The following is a 12,576-nucleotide window of genomic DNA, read 5'->3' on the forward strand; positions in this document are numbered from 1 at the left end:
TAAGTTGTTTACAGTTGAGTCACTGGACTACCGTAGTGAACCGAAATCCTGACATAATCTTTCTCTATTTGATAGTTTAAATCTATTTTCCGCCTCTACTGCTCTTGTCTTTACTTCTCTTTCCTTTAAAACTTCTAGTTTAGAAAACCAATTTAAACAACCCCCCCCCCCCCCCCCCCCTTTGTGACCAAATAGACGGACTTCTACAGATATCTTGCCTCCCTGAGGAGATCGACCTGACTTCCCTAGCTATATAGTTAGTCTAGTTAGTTTATTTTTGATAGGTACACGACAGACGTATCAGTCAGCAACCATGTTGTGGGCCGTTCAATGGTTTTGGTTGATAAGGCGACAAAGGTCGAGCGGGACCATATAAACTAGCGCTGACCGGGAGGCAACCCGGGTTGTACGGCCTCCCCTTCTTGTTGGCTGGTTTGGGGAGGTCCGTATTGTATAAATCTGTAAGTTTGTTTTCATATGCTTTATTTCTTTTGCATTCATCTTTTTCGTATATCCCTCTCCCATATATTTTGATGATAGTGTTGTTTGCTGAATACAATGAGAGCATTGTATGATTTAGTTTGGGGAGGGTATACATTTGTCTGTGTTGCATCCATATGCATATTTCTTGCATTTCTGCATGCATTTATTTCACACAAAAAAAAAAATTGAAAATTTTCAGAAAAATACAAAAATATGTTTGCATTTAGGTAGAGTCTTAGGTTGAGTCGGAGTGGCTATATAACAATGATGACATTGCTTTTATACTCTTGCTAACTCGTTTAAGCCTTGCATTTTTGATACCCTATTTTGAGAAATTCATTTGCATAATCTACGAGTTTTTGATAATTTCTACCAAACGAATAGACTTGACTTATATGTTGGCAAACTACTTACAAATTCTAAGGTTTAGAGCTTAATAAATCGGTGACATTCATGACCGGTTTCATTTAGGATGTGAGTAGTAGTCCTTACATGGCATGTAACATCAATTTGCATAAGCATGAAATTTGTCTCTTGTTGCCTACATACACTCGGGTTTGTGGCGGTGACACATGTGGAGAGGCGACCCTTCCTTTATGCTTTACCCCTATTAGCCTCACATTAGCCAAATTTGCCTTGTTTTGACCAACTTATTCAACTACATTCCTATATGGCCTACCCTTGTCAAGCTAGTCTTGTTGGTAAGTTTTGGAAGCCTTGTTGTGGTCATTTTACGAAGAATGCTTTTGTGTTGAAAAAAAAAACAGTTGTGGGAAAAAAAGAAAAAGAAATGACAAGAAAAAAAAAAAGAAATGAAGTTGAAAAAGAAAAAAGATTGATTTTCCTTCTACTCTTATGTTGATTATATTCATTATTTGAGGAGTATTGTTGATATTGTGAGTGAGTTTATGTCACACTTGGCATTATGCTTAATTTTTTATGTTGGATTAGAAGTGGAATATCCTTACTTTTGGTTGTGTTCGGTGCTAGCTTGGCTTTTACCTCCACATTTCCAAATCATTTTGCCCCTTCTTACCCACTTACCTCACCTCACATTCAAGGACATTGCATGCATGCTTTTGTAGGTCGTAGTTAGGTGAGTGACTATTTTCCTTCTCTCTTACAAAAATTGTATTCACCATGTTCTTGAATGAGAGAGGAGTGACCCGTGAGAGTCCGACATACCTGGTCTTGCAAGGTCGACGGTTTGGTAGGTTTTGGTCATTTATTTAACTCGTTTGCACTTGAAATTTGCATGCTTAATCGCTTTGGAATTTTTATATCCAAGGCAAGGGTGTCACATTTGCATTAAATTGGTTTGTCGAGTCTTTTGTATAGCTAGCTCTGAGTTGTATGCCGCTCTATTAGTCCTGTTTTCTATCTTGTTTGTTGCTTGCTTGGGGACAAGCAAGAGTTTGGTTTGGGGAGGTTTGATATGAGCCTTTTATATACGTTTATTCACATGTTTGGCACACATTTCTATTTACTTATATGATTATTTCATTCTATTTCCTCCTGTATTTGCTACTTTGGGTGTATTTCATGTCTCTTACAGGTCTGAAACCCACTTATGCATTTAGAAGCCAAATCCGTTCGGTAAAGGAACAAGAGGGAAGCTTGGAAGAGTTTAGACGAGCTTAGGAGAGCAAGGAATGGAGTTTTATACATGCTGTCTATTGACTTGCTGCTATTGTCGATAGACTTGCTTCCATTGTCGACAGACATAGTTTCCACTGTCGATAGACACAGGTCCAATATGTCGATAGACACTGTCAATCGACACAGGAGTCCTTTTTGGTGAATTTTCAGCTCTGTCGATAGACTTCTATACATACTGTCGATCGACAGTACACCTAGGTCGATCGACTAAGTAGATGGACATACGTGTTTTGCTCAATTTATTTCTTTTATTTGGATCTAGTATAAAAGTTCTTGTAATCTTTTAATTAGGTTACACTTTTCACACTTTCTTTTATGCAAGCAGACAGTTAGAAACATTACTACATAGAAACTTTCTCAAACTTTTAGATCTAGATTGAATTTCTTCCTTCTTCTCTATTGCTCATACTTGGATCATAATTGGTAATTTTAATTCCTTTTTTCCCTTTTGCTCTTCGTTGTTAATCTCATCTATTTCTCTTCTTATTATTATTAGTTTTAATTTATGTTATATTATTTCTCAATTAATTTCATTATGAATTCTTTCCCTTTATCGTCTTATTCAATTATTATTGCAAATTTCATTATGAGTAGTTAAATCTCCTTTTGCTAGGATTTAGGGGAGACATGGATTGAGACAGTCTTATTTGGGTGATTAGATTGGTCGATATAATTGGTCTATGTTGTTAATTATGACATTCAATTGCTTTTAATTAGTTAAGTCGACGTAATTAATTAATTGTACTGGTAAGTCCCAACCTAAGATCGAAAGCCTGGAAAGGGTTAGACCTGTCACACACATTAGAGTGCCCTAGTAAATTGCGAGAGCCCGCTAGAAGCATTCTAGCGCGAATAGCGGACCGAGAGGACCTTTTCACTGCCCTATAGACCGGTAATTGAGACTAACCTATGACCCTACCTATGACCCGTATAATCCATGTTGAACCGATGTCCTAGCTCATTTCTCTTATATTTTTCTCGATTCATTTTCTCTCTTTAAACCTTTTATTTTATTGCTTTAGTTTAGAACAAAAATCATACAAACCCCGTTACTTAGACAGACTCGAAGTAGCAAATAGATCGCAATTAGCCTCCCTGTGGATACGATCCCGACTTCCCTAGCTATATTAGTTAGAGACCAGTTGGTTTATTTTTGATAGGTTGTGACGGCCTCATCAGTTGTGCTAGTAGTAATTATGTGATCATGTGATAGGAGGAGGATTCGTAGAGGAGAGATTTTGATACAGCTGTTGAGATCGTCTTCTTGTGTTTGCATTCCAGGTAGGGTTTTCCCTACTCAGTATTAGTCACATAATGTGGTTTGTTGTTGATTGTGATTGTTGTTAAAGTATCATATTCGCATTGTGACGGTTGTTGGATTTGGTTGATGTTGATTGTTGTTGATTGTATCTGTCTGTGTTCTTCGGGGTGCGTCCCTGGCTGAGTGAAGTCACTTGCGGGAGTGGCTTCACGCCTATTATTTTCCTTCTGTGGAACCCGTCACAGAAGAGATGTGGACATTAATGGATTTGGGTTTATCGGTCGATGGAGATGAACAGGGCTTAGGTGGGAACGGATGCGGTCCCCCACTGGAGGCGAGGAGTAACTTGTTGTGATGGGTACTCTGGCAGGGCTACACACTTTAGTGTGTAGTCAGTATTGAGGAGTTGGTGATGGAGTTCGGGTTGATGTGACGATTGAGCTGTGTTGATTTCTATCTTATTGTGATTATATAATTGTGTGATTAGTACTGACTCCGTCTTTGTTTTGTAAAACTGTGGTGATCCATTCGGGTTTGGTGAGCAGTTGTTGAGCAGGTTTGATATGGTGCTTATGGGCTAGCTGGGATGAGTCGTCACTTGCAGTTAGAAGAGTCTTCCGCTGTTGTCAGACAATGTTATTTATTTTATTAGACTTTTGGCTTTTGGAGAACTTATACCGTATTTTATTGGTTTGGTTTGGACATGTAATTCACTTTAAACTTTATACTATTTAAATTATGTTTCGTTATTGCCATTTGATTATCATTGCCTCGGGAAACCGAGATGGTGACATTTCTATACCTGCGTGGTCTTGGTAAGGCACTTGGAGTATGGGGGTGTCACATATTATCCACGAGCTGGAAGCCGTAAAGCAGTCTCTTGTAATTAACAAAAATGGTAAGCGTGTTGTCGTTGAGTCCTTAGATGTTGAAGTTGTTCGAGCAGGGAAAGTGTTTGTTTCTTCTCCCCAAGATCAAGTTGCTGAAATGGTGGGGAAGATGGTTGAGACTGTAACTTGCACATCGTCGTCATGTTCTGAATCTGCTGGGAAAGAAAATAAGCTCTTGTCCCATCCAGTTTCGCCACCTGGTTGTTGTGGTCTTAATAGTTCATCAATTGTAGCTATGGTCTCTGATAATGAACTCGTGCCTGATGAGGCCTCGAATGTTACACAGGTCTGTAATTCTTCTTCAACAACTACCTCAAAATCTCCTCAGTTCCGCTTCACGAACAAGAAGCGGCCTCATAATTCACTACATTTATCATCTCAAGATTATGATAGTTTGTTACATGGCACAAGTTTGGGTTTTTACCACCCAAGGTCCATGTCTTTTCTGAGGGTTCGTACCCTCATCTCTAAAACCATCCAGACGGGAATTCCCCATGACGAACTTCATGGGACAGCAGAAGTTCCCACCTCTTCTCCTACACCGGAGAACTCTTTACACATTGGTAATATTGCATCTGAAAGTGTTGTGTCAGTTAAGGAGGAGGCTGACATACAGGTTGATAAGAAGACACGGCTTAATTCAGACTACCCATATCCTACTAAGATCTCATCAGACCAGTTTGAGTTTGCTGCGGTTAGGGATCTTTCACTTGCCAGAGCGGGACCTATTGTGCATCAATACCACACTAAAGACTCCAAGGGTTGTGCTTCAGCCACGTTAAAGAAAAGAACTATGTTTTCAGCTTCTTTTTGCAGGTACACCCGCACTTGTGTTGCTGTTATGAGGAGGAAGCGGAGTTATGTCCACCTTATCGAGTTTGACGATCATTACCATCCACCATTCAAGAAAATTCGCCTAGTCTCTTCGATTAGAATTACTTGTACTTTTTCTTCGGTTATTTGGGTGTCAAGTAGTTTTTGGGCTGCTTATGCCCCTTCGTTTGTATTTTGAAGTAACCTATGTACTCTCTACTAGTTTTAATTTATAAAGTTTATCGTTGTCAAAAAAAATAAAAAAACCAGCCAAAATGATTTTTTTTTTTTTTTTTTTTTTGTGAACTCCATCGACAACAATATTGTCTAATTCCTTGGCCATAATTGCTCGGACAGGGAGGTAAACAGCTGGTAAAGATGTTTACTCATAAGCCAAAGTGATATTTGTAGAAAAAATCCAATTCTCAAATTAAAGTTACAAGCCTACCTTATGATCATTTGATTTACAATTCTTTACTCGTACGATTTAGTACTATATTCGATTAACTAACATAATGTCGATATACGAGGTTTGTGTATATCCATATACATAAGATCCAACTCATCAAAGTATATCACACATCCCAATTCCAAGCATGTGAAATAGTTACTCGTATATTATATTGACATGCTACGTATTAACGAGTCTCCTTAAAACAATTACATCCGTTTTAAATTTAAAATGATCGATCATATGGTAACTCATATTGTTAAATGAGACTAGTTTTTTTGTCATTTTTAATGTATTATGTTTTTTTTATCTTATTTTAACTATCTAATCCGTTTTATATCTAAGACGGATATGCCCCGCCCGTCTTAAATAAGAATTTGTGTAAGTTAAGTTAACATAATCCAGACAAATTGTAGGTAATCCTCTCAAACATGGTACACCGTAAACGTTCCTATTGGTAATGAAGTAAAGTTTAAGGAATACACTTTAATTTTTTTTTAGAACTAGTCTCTACTTCGAATCATTTTCCAAGTTCATGGCATTTGGCTAGTGACTTGAATTCCACATTGAAATAGTGGATTACCAAAGCAATATGATGCATGCATATATACCCGCTTTGCTCGTATTCTTTACTCCATGATAATCCTTTAGCATTTTTAATTTGGTGCCTACAAATTAGAAGTCAAGGAAGTAATGTAATGTAATTAGATGGAACTGTTAATTGGTCATTCCATCCATTGAACCTGATTCGTCAGATCCCGTAGAATTGGTAAGAGTATACAAAAGTCATTTTGAAAAATTTACAAAGATACTTGTCCTGTTAATCGTAAATAACTCGCAAATATTATTTAAAATTTATAGACGGGGCAGGATTAGTGTTGGCAAATGGGGTATTTGGGCTCTATTTGTCGACGTGGTCTAGTATGGATCTTTTTATGTGTATATTTCATACCGGGCCGGTCATTTCAAGTAGTTAACCTCTGATATGCTATTATCAAGTACGTTATTTGGGATACGAGTCATTTTGAATCTGGCAGTCATTGATTCATTTCACGGAAGTCACCCGACTAAATTTTAGACCAAATTTAACTTAAAACTTACTTGATTTATCGAACTTTTGTGAGTCCCGGGTTACTTCTTAAGAGTAAATTAAATCAACTAGTTTGCTTAAGATACAATCTTAAACTTATGACAAAGTAACTGTAATCAAAATTAACTGCCACATAAACACATAGCATAAAAAATATGTCATTTTTAAATTTAAAACGGCCTTCAATTATATTTTGTGGCTAGTTTGCTTACATGTACAATGTACTACACCATATATATAGTACAATACAAACTATAATCATCACTAAGCCTATCACTATTATGACCATATATTAATCTCCGATTACTCTATTGACTATGTTCTTTTGAACTGAAACTGTGTGAACTGAACTGAACAGAATTTACTGAAGCTGAAATAAGAGTTAATTTGTTAAGAGAAGAGCTGAACTGAATTGAATAAAGCTAAACTGAACTGAATAAAACCGAACTAAACTTAAATGAGCTAAAATTAAGTTCAAAAAAATAGGACCTAGTCTATTACGATGGCGACCATAATGCTAAATTAGTTTTAGTGCTATAACGTAATTATCAATAAGAAAAAACTTTATTACTAATCTAGTGACACATTTATGTCCACATAGTTATTACAATAATCAAAATAACTTTAATGTTAGTAGGTGGAAATTAAATTAGAGTAATAATTAGAAGTTATGTTGGCTTAATGACCATTAGATTTGGGTGGGATGAGCATGAATTTTGGCAGCAATCGGTCAACGATAGTAACGTACCAATAATTCAAGAAAATGCATTAAGCAAAGGTACGGGCGGCATATGTTTACATTTAATTTAATTTGATTGGGAGTTGTTACTTCTTTGCCTGACATCTGCATCTAGGATTTTAGTCTAATGTTGTTCCTCAATTTTTATTTTGTATTTTCTTTGTATAATTCAAGGTGTTCATTATCGACAATAAAGAGTAATCTCTTCGTTATTGGCTTTGAAGAGGTAAAAGCATGACCAAGAAATAAAATGAGCAATCACCACACAACCACACTTGATTAGCTGGTTGTTAAGCATGATTCTAATCACATAAGAACAATATAATAAAATGGGACATAGTTAAAACTAATTATATACGCTATATTTCATTAAGCTTTTAATGCTCTATATTCATTTATCATTTCTATTACTTTGACTTAGCCCAAAATTTAAAATTCATGTGCGGCCGCAGAGGCTTAAAGACGTCCCTGATTATAATATAATCATAAATCATAAATGTCTAAGCTAACTACAAGCCTACCCAGTGGCGGATCTTGAAAAAAAATTCGAGGGGGGCCACAAACAAATTGAGTTGTACTTACATAATTCGAATATTCTTACCCTATCATAACCGAGTACAATTTTAAAAGTTCCTAGATTAGATTCCGTGAAATCATCTAACTTAAATAAAAAAAAAAAAAAAAAAAATCAATTGTTTAATTCTTAATTAGTAACCTTAAAATTACCTAACTTTTTCCTAAAAATAATAAAATTAAGAGAGTGGATATGCTATTTGATGACTTCGTTTTTCTTAAAGAGTTTGATTCATTTTTTGGTGTTAAAACAGTTTAATTCATCGAGATACCAAAGTTAAATAATTTGTTTTTCTAGAAAAAGTTTAGGAGCTATACAATATGAAAGGAGTAGCTAAAATACTTTATTTCGTCTAACTAATACTCTTGTCTACTTCCTTCATTCAACTCCACTCTACTTATTTCACTTTTGTACACTATTCACAATTGTGTATTAAATTTCGATTTTCTCTCGATACGTAAGTGGAAATATATTTATGTGGGATATTGTTTGATTCGTCTTTACGAGTACATTAAAAATATCTAACGTTTATAATTTTTGCAAATACGTAGCTAACAATATTGAGCGCGTAAAACACGCGTTGGCAAGTGTGAAAAAGGAAAGTGGTAGAGTGAGTTGAATGGAGGAAGTATTACAGTATTTTCTTTCAGAGTTTGATTGCACCATTTTCAATGCGCATATAAATCATGTATCAGATGCATGGGAAAAAGAAAATTAAAATGACTAACAAATTAAATTTGTTTCCCTCGTATGACAACATACAGAACAACTAATTATTATTGTACATAAAATCAAATTCGATAATGAATTTACCTGACATTGAAAATCAATATTAAGTGTTTATGTGTTATCAATTTCTATAGTTCATACGAAGATTTTCAAGATAGTTTAAAAATTTATACTTACGTGAACTAAATAAACTCACATTATAAGACGGTATCATTATGTAAAATGACAATTTATTTATTAGTAATAGATGAATATTTATTTAACATAAATAGCCCGTCTCACAGTATTAGACCATATTATACTTAGTTTGTGATTTATTTATGAAGGTAACAAAAGTAACACTATAAGACCATCCCCAAGCAGAGGTCGCGCTAATTAGGTCGCGACCCGGTTTTACTCTTAGTGCTCGTTTGGTTGATGCGGGAATTGAACTCCTGTGTTAATATGCAATTCACTGGAATTCAACTCCCATATGTAATTCCCATGAAATGCAAAAAACATGTTTGGTTGCCTTGTGGGAGTTTGTTTTTCCTAGGAATTAAACTCCCATATAGTGTTTGGTTGAACCATGTCAATTCACCTGAATTTAATTTTTTTTACCAATATACCCCTCCATGATATTACTAACACCTTATTTGTTCAACCTATAATATAACATTTTAACTCTACTTAAAAATTAAATCAAAGTAACGACAGTTTCACACCAAAATCAACATTAACTCCAATTCATCTAAAGTTTCATTGTCGAAAAAAAAAAACAAATTATCTAGCTACACTGCATATGCGATCATAAGCTACAACTTTTGTCCAATTTCGAACTTGAACATAATTCAAATGGCAATTATTATAATTTAACAAATTCGCCCGCTAGAAGTACTTCCAAACAAGCTAGAACTAATTAGACCGCTCCGGAATCAACAAGCCATAACCATATGCACTTCTATAATCATCCGGAAGGCTGAAAAAAAAATCAACGTCAAGGGGATCCGTAGCAACTTTTTTTGAAGCCAAAAATAACTTCAGCACGTGTTAACCCTTCGATCTTCATTACTTCCGAAATAACTTGCATTCTTCTGTCAGCAGACTCGGACTCATGTTTAAAAGAATTGGCAAGCCTTCCTATGTGCTCGCCTGCGGTTTTCATCACATCAGTCATTTTATTAAGCTGGCCAGAAAATTCTCTTAAGGCTTCAATTGTTTCAGTTCTAGCCTTTTTTGTCTTCTTATTAACAGGTGCACTTGATGGCGACGCCTCAACTTCAGTACTTGACATCCCTGATGTGTTAGAGATATGAATTTCTTCTTCTTCAATTTCTTCTTGTTCACCTCTAACTTCGTTCTCCATCTCCTCTAGTGCATCTTGCACGCTACCGCCCTCGTTGCCGTTAGCCCTATCTTTACCCCAAATTTTTGCTAACTCGTCATATAAGGGGAAAGGCCTATTTCTTAATCCTACAGCATTTTTCTGGCTCTGTCGATAGAACATAATAATTATATAATATGTTAAACATATAGTTAAAATTCAGTAACAATACATTAAAAATACATAAGGGAAAATTATCTTTAGCTAAACCTAGTTGGTAAACAAATAACATCATATATTATAACCTTTTCGATGAATAGAAAAAGCTTATTTAATAGAGTTGCTACACTAGCTAGAAACAATAACTTGAAGTTATCCCTAACGGACTAAACAAAGGAGTACAATACTATCACTACTATGCATACTTTCCCACTACTATGCATACTTACATTCCTAGTACTAGTAAGAAACAACTTGAAACTTGATGTTTTAAGATGGATGTAATCGTCTTAATAAGTCGGTTGTATTAATCCATGTGAGATGATATTTGACCCTTTTATATAATATTAAGACAGATATTTCCGACTTCAGAAGACTAACAAATAATAACCGAAATGTTGGGAGTACATTAAAATAAATAAGTGTAGCTCAAAATTACCTTTAGCCAAGCTTCCCAAACTGAGTGTTCACATGTAACAAACTTTTGTTCATCATTCCAACCGAAACCACTAGCTTGTGGACTTAACATATCCGTAATCGCATCAAATTGTTTTCTTAAAGTCTTAACTCTTGATTCAATATGTGGTTTGGCTCTCTTTCCACATCCAGGCAATTTTTCCTCCAAAAGAGTTTCAATCTTGGAGTAAGCACCATTTTTGAACTGACCGTTATCTGCTTTCCATCCACCGAGGACGAGAAGATCTTGCATAGCACTTACAAGTGCTTGATCCTCAACACTTGACCACCTTGAGTGAGTAGTCATCACAATGACAAAAATCTGACTCTAAAAAAGATTTATAAATGAATTTAATAATCATTATAAAACAATAAAACATAGATATACAAAACAAAAATAAATGCATAAACAAGTTTATAAAAAAAAAAACTAAATAGAGCATTCTAACATCTCTCAATGGTAACAAATAGTCAAATACAAAGTACATTCAAAAACCATATGTCAAATTTACGAAGTTGTTGTTTCCAACCAAGCATTATACATTTGAGTAGCTAGCTCATTTCTAAATGTAGTCCAAGAGGCACTTGTTTCCATGGTATCAATGCATTCATCATCTTCCTCCTCACCACCATCTTGTACGAGAGATTCCAAAGGATCTACCGTCATGTTTGTTCGAATAAAATTATGCAATAAGGCACACCCAAAAATTATCCTAGACATTGTTTTTCTAGAATACCAAGTGGTATTTCTTAGAATACCCCATCTCATTTTCAACAATCCAAAACATCTTTCTATGACATTTCTTGCTTGAGAGTGCTTCATGTTAAAATACTCTTCTTTGCATGTTGGTTGAGCACCCTTCTTCCAAATACTCAAATGATATCTTACTCCTCTAAATGGTGTTAAAAATCCCTCACAATTCATATATCCAGCATCGCATAGATAATAATACCCTAAAATAGAGACAATAATATCTTAATATCTTAAATTGGTTAATATTTTACAATAGCAAACTCAAATCGGTTATTGATATTACCTTGCGATACTCTCAAAGGATTATTCCTAGATAGTGCATCACGGAGAATTCTATTATCATGTGTCGAACCCTCCCAACCGGGCAACAAATAAACAAATTGCATATCACGTGTGCAGGCCGCGAGAACATTAGTAGTAAGTTCTCCTCTCCTAGTTCTAAACCTAACTTTATCCTCCCCTCCAACACGAAGCTTAATATGTGTTCCATCTAAAGCACCCAAGCAATTCTACAAAATATAGACGCACATATGTCATTAGTAAACTTAAAAAAAAGAGAGAGAAATAAAATTGGAACTCATAAAGTCACCATAAAATCATGATTTATTTTCTTACCTTAAAACAGTTTCATCTTTCATCTTAGCAATTTTCAGTAATCGGTTCAGGTTTCTTGAACAAAAGATGATGACATCTAAGCACGGCAAGAAGAACTGAATTGAAATGTCTGGATACAGTCTCTCCACTTCTTCTAAAATATAACTGAGTTCTTCTATTTTTCGTGTCATGAGAAAGTGTAAAAAGAAATAATGCAACCATTTCCTCTAAACTCGTGTTTCTATTCCCTTCAAGCCTACCGACATCCCTAAGCAACTCACATAACTTACCAAAGCATGATCTATCCATCCTAAGGTTATCGAAACATACTACATCATTCCCATGTATAATTGACCTAAGATTTAAAAGTCTTGCTTGAATTCTTTCATCAATGGAGTTGTCAAACACATATGTCATAGATTTCATAATCTTACTATTTAAATTTGCTAGAAGACATAATAATTCAACAATAGTCTCCATAACCATCAAAAGCATTTGTCTATATATCACAATATATGTAACAACTATCTTCTTCCGTTTACTCAAAGACAGTCGAGCCAT

At 35.1% G+C, this 12,576-nt stretch overlaps 1 protein-coding gene across 1 annotated transcript; it reads right to left on the reverse strand.

Annotated features, from left to right (window-relative positions):
* Nucleotides 1-9,461: 9,461 nt before the first annotated feature.
* On the reverse strand, nt 9,462-12,576 carry LOC141631191 (uncharacterized). Its single transcript, XM_074443891.1, has 6 exons — nt 12,306-12,576; nt 12,045-12,190; nt 11,705-11,930; nt 11,557-11,621; nt 10,651-10,995; nt 9,462-10,160 (listed from the first exon to the last, which is right to left on the reverse strand). The coding sequence occupies exons 1-6, from the start codon at nt 12,574-12,576 to the stop codon at nt 9,666-9,668; spliced, it is 1,548 nt and encodes a 515-aa protein (XP_074299992.1). The 3' UTR covers nt 9,462-9,665.

Source organism: Silene latifolia, chromosome Y (assembly GCF_048544455.1).
Source record: "Silene latifolia isolate original U9 population chromosome Y, ASM4854445v1, whole genome shotgun sequence".
In the NCBI taxonomy this organism is placed as follows: domain Eukaryota; kingdom Viridiplantae; phylum Streptophyta; class Magnoliopsida; order Caryophyllales; family Caryophyllaceae; genus Silene; species Silene latifolia.